The sequence below is a fragment of the Xiphophorus maculatus genome, chromosome 9 (genome assembly GCF_002775205.1).
Source record: "Xiphophorus maculatus strain JP 163 A chromosome 9, X_maculatus-5.0-male, whole genome shotgun sequence".
Taxonomy (NCBI): domain Eukaryota; kingdom Metazoa; phylum Chordata; class Actinopteri; order Cyprinodontiformes; family Poeciliidae; genus Xiphophorus; species Xiphophorus maculatus.
Window position 1 is genome coordinate 2,307,061 of NC_036451.1, and position 15,924 is coordinate 2,322,984.

General features: G+C 36.5%; 1 protein-coding gene across 1 annotated transcript; it reads right to left on the reverse strand.

Moving 5' to 3' along the window:
- Positions 1 to 120: 120 nt before the first annotated feature.
- meltf (melanotransferrin) lies at positions 121 to 15,425 on the reverse strand. The gene is made up of 16 exons (XM_023339924.1): positions 15,071 to 15,425; positions 14,309 to 14,463; positions 13,457 to 13,556; positions 12,039 to 12,221; positions 10,645 to 10,801; positions 9,334 to 9,401; positions 9,080 to 9,264; positions 6,478 to 6,643; positions 5,390 to 5,541; positions 5,211 to 5,307; positions 4,950 to 5,144; positions 3,570 to 3,723; positions 3,305 to 3,372; positions 3,044 to 3,231; positions 2,138 to 2,330; positions 121 to 1,036 (listed from the first exon to the last, which is right to left on the reverse strand). Exons 1-16 carry the CDS (start codon positions 15,117 to 15,119, stop codon positions 969 to 971), a joined length of 2,178 nt encoding a protein of 725 aa, XP_023195692.1. The 5' UTR covers positions 15,120 to 15,425; the 3' UTR covers positions 121 to 968.
- Positions 15,426 to 15,924: the final 499 nt, after the last annotated feature.

Below are 15,924 nucleotides of genomic sequence, written 5' to 3' on the forward strand. Positions count from 1 at the left end.
TGGAGAACATGGAAATGAGAAGGAAACTTAAAAAAAAGAACTGCAAAATAAGAAAAGCAGGGACAGTTGGAGAAAATATGTCAAAAATCAATATTTTAAAGAATAAATTACATGACTCTGTTCATTTTGATTACATGTTTATTTAATTTAGACAAGCACAGAACAGCAGCTGCTTAATGCAGTAATACTTATGCAGACACACTGGCCTGGCAACTAAATATTAGTCACACGTTTCATCATTTCACAAAGAAATAAATCTCTATCAGAAGGAAGAGAATGCATTAACGTCTGACAGCATGAGTCAGTACATATACACTGATATGGCACCTGAACGTCATATAAAAATAAATCTTTCATTGTAGGAAAATACACAACAATCAGCAGTTTAAAACAAAATAAAATGGAGCAACAAAAATAAGAAATATACATATAAAGATAAGTTTGTTTTGGTCAGAAGAAGTGAGAAATAAACTTCATTTTTTATAATAATTGAACCAAACTTTTTTCCGAGTTTTAGTGTATTTTCTTTGAGGTAAATATGACGGTAACCTATTTAAAGTGGCTTTTGTAAACTTTAAAAATCAGCTTTTTGATGAGGCGCTGTGTGAATGTAACAGGTGGCAGCATACACACTGATATGGCAACCCACCCTCCGTAAACAAAATGGCGCCCTCCATCTTCTTCTCACATGTTGTCAAATCTCTGCCAAACAAAGACAATGTGCTCCGTTTCTCTTTATTGCTCCAATCAGCTCTTTTATCCCCAGATTGTAAATTAACACACAAACAAACTGGATTGGGTTTCTAGAAAGCAACTAGCCTAAAGCTACAAACTGATTTAACTAGACCGCAATCAAACGAGTTAAAAAGCAGCGAAAGAAAAAGAGAAGTGATGAAGAGGCGATTGACAGTGTGGGATAATGTGTGTGAAGAAGAAACAAGTCTAGAGGTGAATCTGGAGTCGCTGTGTTACATCCAGACGTTGGTCAACATGAGGCTGAGCAACGCAACCAGCAGCAGCAACGCAGAGGAGACGGCTGCAACGAAAATCAGAAAATATCAAAATCAAAAACAGTTTTCATTCATTCGGTTCATTCATTTTTATATGAGGGCTATGAAAAAAATGAGTAACTTTCTGCCCCCCAAAAAAATCTGAAACTTTGAGATTAATGTAAAAAATCTTCAAGAAAAAACGTGGAAATTTCTGAGTTTCAAAAGTGAAACATGTTCTAAAAAAGAAAAACTTAAGAACGTGAAATCAATCACACAAATTTTCTGGCGGAAATTTACTTTTTCTGGTCTAAAAAAAGTTGAAAAATTAAAAATTTTTAAGATTAATCAACACTTTGGGATTTATATGTAAAGTGCATTATAAATGGCATTTTATTATCCATTTATTATTAATCTAACAATTCATGATTTTTTTTCTAGCAGATTTTCCATTTTTCAAATTCAGAAAATTCCAAGATATTTTGGAAAAAATTTCTGAGATTAATTAAAAAATTTCAGATTTCTTTTCTAGCAATTTTTTTTACTTTTACAGATATAAACAGAGATATAAGATAGAAATTCCTTTTTTCTAGAAAATATCTGAGCTTAATCTCAAAATCAGAATTTTTTTCTTGAAAATTTTTGACTTTTAAAACTCAGAAATTTCCACATTTTGTCCACAAAAATCCCCGAGATTAATCTCAAATCTTAATTTTTGTTTTTGCAAATTTTCAACTTTTGATACTGAAATTTTCTTGTTTTTTCTAGAATATTTCTGAGATTAATCTTAATATTTTTGAGTTTTTGGGGGTAAATTTAGTCCTTTTTCTGTCTATACTGATCCTACTAAGGAGCTTACTTCCTGTTAAATCTAGCTTAGCATGTGGAATATCTATAAACATAAGAACTCTATGCAAAATAAATATGTTCTGTTATAAGATTGCAGCAAGCTAGGCGACTCTATACAACTGACAGGGTTTTCTCAGAAAGAATCTAATAAACTCGACTTAATTGCACCATTTTATAACTAGAATTTAATTGGAATCCATGCAATTACAGTAGAATTTGTCCGTATGATTAATTTTAATAATAAGTCTGAATATAAACCTAAGAGTATTAATGTTTCTCAGAAAACCAAATAATTTCACCTGTGTTTGAGGAGCTGCACTCCATGTCCTCCAGTGAGTTCATGTAATCCTGACCCAGCCACTCCTGATACGTCTTTTTGTCGCCAACACCGACGATGCGAACAGTGGAGTCTTTGAAAATCAGGTCTGTGCCCTCGTAGCCCTGAGAGTCGAACATCTTGAAACCAGAACCGGTGTCACTGCTGAAGTGGGTCTGCAGAGACAAAGGAAGAGATACAGGAAAACTGGAGAAACGACAGAATCACTGCCAAAGTTAAGTTTAGCATTAAAGTCTGTCTTAAATCAGAAAATCTTTCTGTACATTAGCACTAGCTGTGTTTCCATTAACCATGTAATTGCTCAATTTGACATTTTGAAAATAAATTTGGTTAATGATAAAAAAGCTTTTGCGCTGGGATGACGTGGTTTTTCAGTCGTATTGAAATTGGTTTCAATAAAACAATTTCACCAAACCAAAAGAAAAAAAAACTCGCTTGTTTTCGATAAAAACTTTTTGTGCTAGAATGGGGTGGTTTTTGACTATCAAAATTTGTTTTATTTCACAAAACTGCAATGGAAACTGTTTTTTTTTTTTTCAAATCACACAAGTCACATGATTTAACACCAGATGTTACTACTGGCAGAAACCATGAAGAAGACGACAACAGGAAGTAGTTTTTAGTGACATATCGGGTGAACAAACTTATTCATGTGTGATTTTAATTGCATTTCTTGTTTAATGGGAACTTTGTGATTTGTGTATATTTGTAATGGAAATGCAATAAGTGAAATGACAAATCTCAGTTTCTACAGTGTCCTTCAAAGATTAGTCACTTATAAATATAAATCTTATTATAAATAATAAGTGTGGTGCCAGACTTAAGTCAAAGTTTTAACAGTTTTGACTAAACTCTGGACTGGACTGACCTGTGCGCGGTCCAGCAGTCCGTAGATGGCGTGGATGTTGGTTTCTGGGCGCACCATGACGGCGTGAGAGGGAACTCTGGCCAGGTTGCACAGCCGGTACTGGGAGACCTCAGCTTTGGTTCCCTGGGAACAGAGCAGCTGGAAGTCTGTGGACACCAAACCTGCAGTCCAGGGTTCCGTCGAATGACCTGAAACGACGACGGTCAAGTTAATTCCTGGAGCCGTCAGAACCTCTGAGACGATTTCTGAAAGATTTCTCACCGTCTGTGTTTTGGAAGACGGTGGAATCCTTGACAAAAGCCACGTCTCCGTCCCCTTTAGCCAGACACCTGAATGAGCAAATTACTGTTTTTACACCTTAAATAAAAACATAACACGTCACTTTTACTTAAATATAAATTTCCACAACTTAAATGGAGGAAAAATGTTCTAAAAATCTGTCCATCACCATGACATTTAGATGAAATATTCATAATTATTCAAAGTTTACGTCCAGTGTTAAAAACAACAGGGTTGGTTTCGGTACCTGAACGCCCCGTCGTATCCGTCGTACCGATCTTTTCCTTTTTCACATTTATTCTGCTGCGAGTCGTCTCCCACACACAGTTCACACAGGTTCTTGGGGAAACCGTCTTGGTTGGCGCCAGGAACACAGCTCTTCTCGAAGAATCCTCCCACCGCTAACAATCAGAGGAGGCAGAAAACGCAGAGACAAGAGATCAGCAGTTCAGGACGAATCACCAGAATCTGTGTCCAAATTAGGATTTTAATATCCAAACATCAACTCAAAGGTGTCCAAACGTTTTGTACCGTCTGACAAAATTATCAAGCTGAAAGCTCTCAGACGCCACAATCTATTTGTAAATGTTTCAGTTAAAAATGCTAAAATAATTTCAGGGTAAATTCGGGTTTTTTTTGTTTTTTTTACCTGCTCTGCAAAAAATTACCATGAACAATTTCACAGAATTCAAAGGAGAGAAGCTAAAAGCTTTGGGTAAACATATTTACAGACAAAGGTTTTTTTATCTTATATTTTTGTACAGTTTTAGTTTCATTACTCCTCTAGGATGTTGTTCTTCCAGCAAATTGTTTTTTTTGAGTCTGTACAACTCAGAGGTGGGTTGATTACCCAAAACCTGAACTCAAGTAAGAGTAGAACTACTTCAACATATTTTTACTCTAGTAAAAGTAAAAAGTAACCATCCTGAAATTATTCAAGAGTAAAAGAGTATTTAGTTAAAAGTACAGAGTAAGTGATCAAATTATAAATCACTTAATATTTTAACATTGCCGGTACATCATCTGATGGACCAAAATATAAAGTTAACATTTTAATGCTTTAAGGACAAAATTGACAATAATTCATAAAAATAACCAAAAATTATCAACATTCATCAAAAGAAAATTTTCCAAATTAGTTTCATTCAATAAAAAAGTTATAAAACTTTAACAGAAACTGCAGGTGTGTGTCTGTTATTTTTCTCAAGTAAGAATAGAGATACTTTATAATAAAATTACTCAAAGTACGACATAGTAAAAATATTCTTAAAAGTAATTTTTTTCAAAAGTGTTACTCGAGTAAATGTAAATGAGTAAATGTAACTAGTTCCTACGAAACTCTGTGTATACTCCAGATATCAATAATCAATTAGTAAATTAGTAGATGATTATTTCAATAATCAATTCATCACAATTAATCTGATTAATAGTTTCAGCCCTAGAAACTATAACAGAAAAACAAATCAAAGTGATAAGAGGGAATCTGAAGCTAAAGTATGGATCCGACACCAGTATCGATATTATCGATATTATTGATATTATCGATATTATTGATATTATCGATATTATTGATATTATCGATCTTATCGATCTTATCGATATTATCGATCGACGCTCCTGCACTGACCCTGGGGAATCCGGCAGTTTTTCGGGCTGATCAGTCCTCTCTCTATGAGAGCGGATGCGGGAATATTCCAGCCTGCGGTGCGACCGTAGCCGGTGTGACAGGAGCGACCGTCACGCAGGTCGTCAAGGTTACGGATGTCGGTCCTGCTTTTCTTCACCACTGCGACTGCGTAGTATGAGGAACCATCACGCTCGCCTAGAAAGGAGAAAATGGGGCGTATGAGAGCCAGACTGTGGAAACATGCTGATTTGTTTTTGTTACCTGTGTAACTCTCGGCGGCAGCAGGAACCAGGCCGTAGTCTTTACCCGCTGTGTAAATGTACCCTCCGTCCAACGTCATGGCGTCCGCCTTGTTGTTCTGCAAAATTATGAAGATGGGAACCTGTGAAGCATTCGTTAGACCAAAGCAGTAAAGCTAAACATGATTTAGTTTTAGTTACTTTGATCTTGGCCATGCAGTCAGTCAGAGAGGCGCCGTGGATACAGCTGACGGTGGGAGTGAGACCTTTGCTCTGAAAGGCGGCGCCCATATCAGCACATTTCTGCTGCTCTCCGCTCGACAAAACACACCATCGAATGGCAGAGGGAATATCTGCACAAAAACACCGGTAGTTTGGTAGTTTATCACCTTAAATTACCTTCTACTCTGTTTTACTCAGAGGTAGCAGCACCTAAAAACGTTCTTTTCTTGGTAGCCGTCCAAGTTTTATTCTCAAATAAGAGTAAAAAAGTATTTGGTGAAAAGGCTTCTCAAGTACTTAGTTAACAAGACGGACCAAAACTAGAGTTATCAATCAATCGATCGAGTTTATTTGGGTAGCAAATTTCAGCAACAAGACAATTTAAAGAGTTTTACGTCATAAAAAACAACAGAAAAAAATATCACGCGGCCAGCAACTGAGAAACCCATTAAATATCACATTTTGCCAACATTACACATTGGTCAATATTTCATTAATTCTGGTTCAAAAGAAACTCTAAACAGGTGAGGTTTAAAACCAGATTTAAATGAACTCTGTGTTTCAGCTGCTACGCAGTTTTCTAAAAGTAAATTCCAAAATTTATGTGAAAATTTTGGTATTTTAAGGACCAAAATGAAAATAATTCACATAAATAATGTAATTACAAAATCAGGCAAAAGAAAAATTTATCTAAATCAATTTCTTTCCATGTAAAACGTACACAAAAACCGCAGGTGTGCGACTGTGTTGGTGATTGTTTGGTTAAAACAAAGTTGTTCTTAAAGTAAGAGTACCAATACTTCAGGATAAAATGACTCAAGTAAAAGTTAAAATACTCCTAAAAGAAAAATCTTTCTTACTTTTACTCTAGTTACTCTAGTAACTGAGTAAATGTAACTTGTTTTATGGTTTTATCATTTTTGTTTTGTGGGAAACAAATTCATGTTAACATTCTTGTAATAAATGTTATAAACTAGTTAAATGGATTACCGTGATTTTTTTATGCTATTTGAAATGTTAGCACTAGCTTGTTTAGCTTTAGATGAGGCGTTAGCGGTGTAGCTTACCTTGAGGTGTGCAGTCCATGGCTTTCATGACGTTGTAATAGTTGGTGCTCATCCACCTGACCGGGTCGTCCGCCTCGACCAATTCAAACCCGGTGGTTAAGTCAGAGAACAGAAGATTTTCCCCACCGTAATCCGCTGAAGAAAACATGTTGAAATCTGACTTTGCCTTAAAAAAAAAAGAGACAGAGGTTTCTCTTAAAGGTGACCTTGAACGGGTCAGGGTCGATTTACGGTCTAAACTGGGCCAGCGCCCCCTGTCCATTATCCAGGTTCCTCACCGCCCCATCAAAAAATTTGTAGGCTTCCTTGCACTGAATCTTATTTTGCTATTAATATTACTATCACTATTGTTGATGTTTTTGTTTTTATGCTTGTTTCTGTATTTATCATAAAAAATAATTTCCCAGAGAACAAAAAAGCCACAGGAATAAAAAGCATTTTTAGAAGCGTCTACAAAAAATGCAATAAATGAACATTCAAGTTAAAGTCGGCAGGCAGCAGCCAATCAGAGTGGAAAACATATTCCTGTTCTGAGCCGTTTTCTGATGCTGGTTGCTAAATCTTGCACAAACTGACCAGAGGAAAGATGTACAACAATACCAGTTTAAACTTTGAACTATTTGCATAAAGACTCTGCGACATTAAAACATGGATATAACTGCAACTATATTAATCATAACTCTTCTTCTCTTCAGTGTTTCTGTCAGATTCTGTGGTGCAGCTTTGTGCTGCCTTCAGGAGAATGGGACATCAGAGTGTTATCCAGAAAATTTCACCCACATGGCATTTACTGTGTAAACCAGAGCTTTCAGTGGAAAAACTAAAGTTCCAGATCCTTTTAATGCCATAAAAATATGGGACAGAAACGTGGATTATATCTTTAAACCTGACTATTGATTTATAGATTAATAGTTTTACTGGACAGAAATTACAAAGAACAAAGCTGGTTCTTAGTAACATCCTAATTTGTCAAACTGAAAGTGTCATTGAGTCACTAAACAGCCTCATTACATTAACACTGACATGAAAAGTAATATTGAAGAAATAAATATACCCAATCTATTGTAATTAAAAACATAAATAAGCCATGAGCTCCTTATTACTGTTATCGGCTGTAAAATATATTTCTTCTAGATGTGGTCTCAACAAACACAAGGAACTTCAACAATATTGTTTTACCTTTTATCTGACAATAGTGTCTGTTTGTTCTTGCCATACAGTCCTCTGTGTTAATTATTGTTCGAAAGGTCTTGCCATCTGTATTTACTTCAGTTTCTTAGTTTATTCTTACATTTTGTTCTTCATTCATTTCCATTTGCTTTTCTTTGATTAGTTTTATCCTCTCTTGGTTTATTGTTATGTCGTCTTTAGTTTCTTTCCTGTTGCTAGTTTTATTTTATCGTTTGTATTGACGCTCACCAGTGATCTTCACCTGCTGCGCCGCTAAATCATCATGAGTTTCACCTGATCTGCCACCATAAGCTCCTGATGTTTCGCTGTCCAGCGCCGGATTCTCTGATCCTGATTCACATCAAGTTTGTTGCTCCGCTCTTTCTCCTGGTTTTCCTGTTTCAGAGTTTTGCGCAACGTGCGCGTCGTTTTTTTGTTGTTGATTTTTTTACCCTCTAGGGTGCGTAGCGGTCGGGAAGCGTATCGACGGAGAACAGCAGACTGATGTAAACCTTTTAGCTCAAATATTCTGATGATTAAAATTCAAAAGTGTTGTAGTGCTACAGTTTCATACCGGATCACTTTCAGCACCGATGTTAACTCTGTAAAATGAACGCTCTGTATCGTGGTTTCACCCATGGAGGGATTTCTTTATTTAACTTGGTTAATTTTTCTGAGGGATACACAGAAAAATTTTCCCCTCCATGATTTTAGTCATTATATGTTTATAAGAGTGATTTTCTGTTGTCCTTCCATGGAAGCGCACAAATCCAGACGGACAAGAAAACACGTTTTAATATAAGTTGCTGTTTGACATGATCATAGCACTTCCAGACCGTATGTACAAAAATCCTCAATAAAACATAAAATATTTGAAAATCAGACACCAGACAAGTGAATCACAGCAACGTCGGTGTAACGCTGAACTGATGCGGTGGAGCTGCCAGTGACAGCAGGGCGGAGCTGCTCCAAGAAGCTAACAGACACTGAAGAGGAGAAGAGCTGAAATCGATAACATGCAGCCAGAATCATTTTGTGCAAAAAATGTAATGAACATGTTTTGTTTAGACTAGCATTTCTCAACGGGGGCGTTCAGGGGACAGCAGGGGGCGCTGGCTGAATTTTTTACAAAAGGGGGGCGTTTGCTCCAAGGTAAACTTTACACTTATATAATGACAATTTAGTCTGCTCAGTTTTCTGGGGTTGCTAGGTGACGGGCTGAGCTTCTCTGGGGTTGCTAGGTGACGGGCTGAGCTTCTCTGGGGTTGCTAGGTGACGGGCTGATTTTCTCTGGGGTTGCTAGGTGACGGGCTGATTTTCTCTGGGGTTGCTAGGTGACGGGCTGAGCTTCTCTGGGGTTGCTAGGTGATGGGCTGAGCTTCTCTGGGGTTGCTAAATACATTTGAGTTGAATTATGGGACTTTTTACGTACCAGGCCTTCACTTAGCATGTTGAAAACCACAGAGGGAGTGATGTCACTGCCAACCACGACGCCACGAAACGGGACGCGAACCAGATGGCACCGAGTCCACTGGGAGGCAGGAGCTCTGGTCCCGTCTCTGCACAGCAGCTCATAATTCGACGACAACAAGGAGTGGGCCCACGTCGGACCCCGACCTGCAGCACAAATAACAGGTCAGCCATTTAATTTATCACAAACACTCAAAAGCTTTTCTTAGTCCTTACCGTCAGTGTTCTCTGCAACAGTAGTGTGTTTGGTGAAAGCCACCTGCCCAGCGCCATCAACCAAACATCTAGAGAAAACATCAGAACAAACAGATGCTGAGATTCTTTTTTTAAATTGCAATTTTGTCAGTAAACGTTAGCAAAATCAAAACTTTCAAAAATCTTTGCACCTTTACTTCTTGAGGAACACCTAAAACAGTGACCTCATTTTATTTTTCCATTTTAATTTAAATATTTAGGTTCAAGCATATTTAGAGACTAATATTTAGATTCATATTTGCATCACGTTCTTCTAAAAAACCGAAGAAATCTACAGAGAATTTAAACATATCTTCTCTTCCTGAAAGTATTTGTTGAACCAAAATGCTCTAACTACATTCTAATAGTTTATTTAACATGGCGTCTTCCAAGATATCTAAAATTGACCCTCATCGAACACCATAGTTGCTTTTAGGGATGAACTGATGCACCGTTTTCACTTCCGATATCTAGATTTAGTATCAGCTGATATCGATCCGATACAGAGAAACGCTGCTGAATTAACTGAAGATGTTTCATTTTTTAAAACACAGACATAAATGTACTAAATTACAGATTTATTTTATAACTCTGCATGTTTTAAAAAAATCTTTGCACCTTTACTTGTTGAGAAACACCTAAAACAGTGACCTTTTTATATTTAGCACATTTAAACACACCAACCGTTTCACAAGCTTGGTCAAACATGCAAAAACAATTTTAATTTATTCAGTCAGTACAATTAGGGAGAAAAACATCCAATGAAAAATAAATGATAAAGAAACTGAAACTGAATAATAATATGTTGGTCAAACATGTAAAAATAAACCACAACAAACCTTCTTTCAAATGGTTCATTGGTGGATTATTTTACTTACAATAAGACATCGTCCCATGTTAAAAGTAAAGTAATCTTCCAGTGGAACTAGAACTCAGTTGCTAGGTTACAGGCTGGGTTTGGCTAGGGTTGCTAGGTAACGGTGCAGTGATATAAGTGAAATAATCTGCCAGTGGATCTAGCACTTATCAGTACTAAGGAATCATTTACTTAAGACGAGCTCCAATATCTTTCCTAAAAGTTGCATGCAAGTTAGTTTTGTCTTATTTCTAAGATACCTAAAATAGAAACTATTTTAATATTTTGGTATTTTGTGTTTTTGCAGTGTTGTCTGTATGCTTGTTTTTTCATGTCCTTCTTTCTTTAACCTCTGTAAAACACTTTTTATTACCCCAGGCCTTTTAAAACATGCTTTGTGAATAAGGTTTGATTGATAAAATGAATGCTTGTGCTACCTGAATGCTCCTTCGTAGCTGTAGTACATTTCTTGCTCGCTCATTTCACATTTGTGCTGTCCTTCTCCGTCTCCTTTGCACAGCTGACATAGAGACGCAGGGTCACCAGCCTCGTTGGCCCCAGGAATGCAGCTGGCGTTGAAGAAATTAGCCACACCTGACCAGAAACATAAACAAAAGCATACACTTAACTTGGCCTTACACTGCAAAAACACAAAACCTTACCAAGTTTTGTTTTCTAGTTTCTGATGCAAATATCTTGGTACGCTTGAAATAAAACAAGTACAAGTGACTTTTCAGCTAAACATATGAGCGTGTTTTAAGTCAATAATTCCTTAGCATTGCTGAAACGAACTAGTTCAGTGGCAGATTTTGTCACTAATAACTTGGCCTGGCACTGTAACACATTTTACTGGATGATAAATTGTCCCAGAATTTATCGCAATAAACAGTAATATTGTCAATTTTCAACTACTACCGTGATAATGGCATATTAATGAAAGTACACTCCCTCAAAAAAAATAAATTCTAATGAACATTTAACACTGGAATAGGAAAACATTCAATATCCAAAATAAGTAAACAAAACAACTGAAACAACAATAATTAAAAAATTGGTTTTCAAAAATATTAATCATTCAGCTCTGACAGGGAAAACAGGCAAAAGTGGCAGGTAGTGCAAACTGACTGCTTGGTCCTCAGAGTCAGATTTTTGCAGCAGTTTTCAAAATGGCTTCTTTTCAACAATTGTAAAGGGGAATATCATTTTGACGATGGGAAATTCATCGTAATAAATCATGTGATGAATTGATTTGTTGCTTATTGTGAAAGGCTTACTTATATTTTTCCGCGTTATAAGTGAAATAATCTGCAAGTGGGACTGGTCTTTGTCATCAATATTAAGAAAATATTGATTTAAAACAAGCTCTTATGTAAAGTTACATGTGAGCTACTGTAGTTTTGTCTTATTTCAGACGTAGTAAGATATTTTCACCATAAACCATGTCAAAGATTTTGTTTTTGCTAATGAGGTATTTGCTATGAAAAAGAACAAATAAATATGAGAAAAGAGCAAGAAAAACAAATAAACAAAGCCAAATGAGACATCAGTGAAATTTACCTACATAAAAAACAAGAATCTCTGGTACTTTTTGTAGTACACAATACTACAATACATCATTGACTCACTACTAACAGCCTATTTTTATTGAAGTCAATATTAGAAATCCAAATGAGCAAAATTCTGGCCCATAATTTGTTTAACATGCATATAAAAAAATTGAGCAACTAAAAGCAGTAATGAATGTTTTAAATAAAAGTTGTTTCACATTTTCTGTTCATGAGTTCCTTATCGACTATACATCCAAAATAATTGTATTTCTGTGTATTTTTACCCTTTGAAATGTCGCAGCCCATTACGGACATGAAGCCCTGGTCCATCAGGTATCCTAGCGGCATATTCCAGCCAGCAGTTCGGCCCTTCCCGGTGTGGCAGCTCCGTTTCCCCGCCAGGTTGTTGACATTGATTGCGGAGTCAGATTTCTTCACCACAGCAACGGCGTAGTAGGAGCTGGTATCTGGCGACACGACAGCGACACAACTGAAGCGATTCCGATGCGCAATTTGACATTTGGAAAATAAACTCGCTTAGTTTAAACAGCTAGTTTGTTGTCCGATAAAAAGTTCTGGTGCTTGAATGCCACTCGAGGCACATAATCAATAACCGGATGTTGCCACTAGCAAAACCCACGAAGAAGAAAATAGCAGGAAGTACTTGGAGGATGTTGGCGGCATGTTTTTTTTCCGACTTTCTTATTTTCTACGTGAATAAACTGATTCTCAAGAGGTTTTAATTGCGTTTCTTATTTAATGCAAACACCGAAATTGTGTTGTTGTTATTTTTACGTTAGCATAATATAAGCTGCGTTTTTATTGAATATATAACTGCTCAATTTGATATTTTGAAAATAAAATTACTTAATGGGAACACAGCAATTAAAAAATCTCGTTTTTCTGCTAGCATGGGGTGGTTTTTCGGCCGTATTGAAATTTGTTAATTTTCCCAAACAGCAATGGAAACACTTTTTTTTTTAAGCACACAAGATACATGATCAACAACCGGATGTTGCCACTGGCGAAACCCACGAAGAAGACAACAAGAAGTAGTTGGAAGACATGTTTTTTAATGACTTATCGCTGAACAAACTTATTTACCTGTGAGTTTAAATGCGCTTTTTTATTTAATGGCAAAATTATTATTATTTTTTCATTAAGTTTTGTGTACATGTGTAATTAGTGATCTCTACATGAACCTGTATGGTACCATTTACCTTTGATCATTAGTTCTGCAGCACTGACAGTTTCTTAATGGTCAAAGTACAGTAAGGTTTCAAAATGTACCAAGGGCAATACAGAGATTACCATCCAGATATAACAGGTGTTGCAACTAACAATGTAGCTACATCAACATTTTCCAACTCACCCCGATAATACTCCAGATATTAAGTTATCTCAACATACATAATGTGTTACCTTTGTCTGATAAAAAGGTACAATGTAAATTTCTCATATGTAAAGCAATCAGTCATTATAATGACATAAGTAAAAAAATAGCCTGAATGCTTTAACTTCTCAATAATATTTTAAGGATTTACATTCATAGAAGTTGATGAACCAGAACCAGAACTAATAATTTGAATATTCTGTTTTTAGGGCAGGACAGGAAGAGAAATACTGAAAAACAAACTTTGCACCTCACCATATCACGATTGTGATGTAGTCTATACAGTTGAATGAAGAATCTGAGTCTTACCACCATTCTTTGATTCACTGGCAGCCATCTTGAAGGTGGCAGTCTTCATTGCATTGTAGATGTCAGTGCCAGACATGGACAAGGCATCCACTTCTTTTTTCTGCAGAGACATAAAAGCATATATAGGAATGTTCTGAGTCTAAGTGCAAAAAGAAGAGATGAATGAAGAACTAGGCAATTAATAAATAGTACAATAAGTGATAGTATTTGTTGTTGCTTCTGCTGTTTCTGGTGCTTTTTAATTAAGCTTTAGACAATCTAAAAAGTCACACCCCTCAGAAAAAGAGCACTGTTTAGCATCAACAGTTTGTTTTGTGAATAAACAGTAACAGTTTATTCCAACTTTTCTTGACCCTGATATTAATCCTGACTTTTTAATCTAACAGATTATTTCATTGCAAAATAACCAAGTAATTTTGGCTTAGTCTCTAGTGCAAATGTCTTTGTACCTTTGAAATAAGACAAAACTGACTTACAAGTAACTTTTCAGGAAGACAGATGAGCTTGTTTTAAGTCAATAATTCCTTAATATTTATTTTAAAAGTTCTAGTACCACTGGCAGATTATTTCAGTTACATTAAAGGACCGTTTCCTAGCAACCCCAGCCAAGCCCAGCCCGTTACCTAGCAACCCAGTTCTAGTTCCACTGCAAGGTTCTTTCAGGCATTTTCCCATGTTGACTTGAAACAAGTTCCTACATGTTGCTTAAAACTTACCTGTAAGTTATTTTTGTCTTATTTCAAGTGAACTAAGGTATTTAAACCGGAAACTAGACCAGAATTATTAGGGTTTTTTGTAGTGTTTTGTGTCATAAATAGTAAAACATTGTTTTCGTAGCTGCCAAAATCCCACCTGTAGTTTCTGGATGCAGCCCTGGACGGCTGGGCCGTTGATGCAACTGATGGAGGGCCGGATGGAGACTTTGGAGAAAGCCTGGCTCATAGCCTGACATTTCTTCTGCTCTGGCTCTGAGACGGTGCACCATCTGATGGTCCGCTGGCAAAACACTGATAAGGATATTTTTTATTACTGTGTAACTGAGCAGGTTTTGAAAGAACTTGGAAACGTAGAGCTGTTGCAGAGGCTGTTTGGATTCTTTTCAATGCTGAATTTTTATGTTATTAACTCTGAATATGGAGCAAAAAAAAATTCATTTCTGCAGATGTAAAAGCTCAGGAATATCCTGCTCTGTATATGTTACACTGCAAAAACACAAAATCTTACAGAGCATTTTGTCTAGTTTCTAGTGCAAATCTCTTAGTACACTTTAAATAAGACAAAATAACTTAGAATTAACTTTTAAACAATATAAAGGAATTATTGAAAACAATAATTCCTTCATACTGATGAACTAGTTCCACTGGAAATTTTTTATTTCACTTTTAGCAGGAAATATGTTTGTTATAAGCAAAATACCAGTGGAGTTAGTACATTTTTATTAATATTAAGGAATTATTTACTTAAAACAAGCTGCTATATCTTGCTGAAAAGTTACTTGTAATTAATCTTTGTCTTGAAGTGATCTATAATATTTGGATTAGAGACCAGATATTTGGTAATATTTGGGGGTTTTTGCAGTGTAGTGTGTTTAATTCATGTTTTAAAATCTCCTACCTGCAGGCAGCAGCAGCAGCAGAGCTCCTACTATCTTCCACGTTGTCATGGTTTTTCCTCTGGGTTTCACTGAACCGCCTTTCTGCGCTTCTCCACTTTATATGTTCGCTCCAATATCAAAGTCCGTTTTTTTTTTAATCTCCGGTGTTCGACTTAAAGTCCTCCAGTCAAACCGGACCAAGGCTGTGATTTTGCTGGTTTACAGCCCAATCTTCAGCAGCAGAAACAGAACTTCCGGGAGTTTTTACAGCTCCGTTTAAGAAGCGCAGCAAACAGCTTCACGTTTTTCTGGACATCGCAGCGCCGCGGCCTGGCTGCAGGCCAGCGCCCGGACAGAGAGGCTCTGTTACAGCCCGGCCTGCTTCCCCCCTACCTGCCCGTCTCTTCTGCCTCTGTGGTGTTTTTCCATTAAGGATGTGACAAAGCAAAGCAGGGACGTAATCCAGCACAGTGAGGATCCAGCACTGTAATCTCAGAATCTGAATTCTGAGATTACAGTCAGCCTGCTTTGTTTTCCCCCAATCCTCTTCTGTAAAATGTTGCTTTAAAAAGTCAGAACTTTAACTTAAGAGAAAAATATTTCAGGGACAAACATGAGACGGTTAATTACTGTTTACAGAGTCACTTGCTCAGATAACGAGGTTTGAGGGTTTGTTCTGCAGGATTTAGCTCATCAGACTCAGAAATTTGGCCACATGGTTTTGGAAGACCAGATATTATTGTCTGTTATCTTTTAGTGAAAACTAGATTTTTATCTAAAATAAAATTCCCTGGTATTTAAAAAGAATCCATTACACTGAATGCTTCTCAATTATAGACAAGGCTAAGAGAAATAGATCTTTGTCTCATAGAAA

Bases quoted from the DNA above. Each gene is read 5' to 3' on its own strand.
- meltf (XM_023339924.1), bottom strand. From the start codon at position 15,119: ATGACAACGTGGAAGATAGTAGGAGCTCTGCTGCTGCTGCTGCCTGCA. The intron at 14,464-15,070 runs GTAGGAGATTTT...TATCCTTATCAG, and splicing joins GCTGCTGCTGCTGCCTGCAG to TGTTTTGCCAGCGGACCATC. The intron at 3,232-3,304 runs GTGAGAAATCTT...TCGTCGTTTCAG, and splicing joins CGTCTTCCAAAACACAGACG to GTCATTCGACGGAACCCTGG.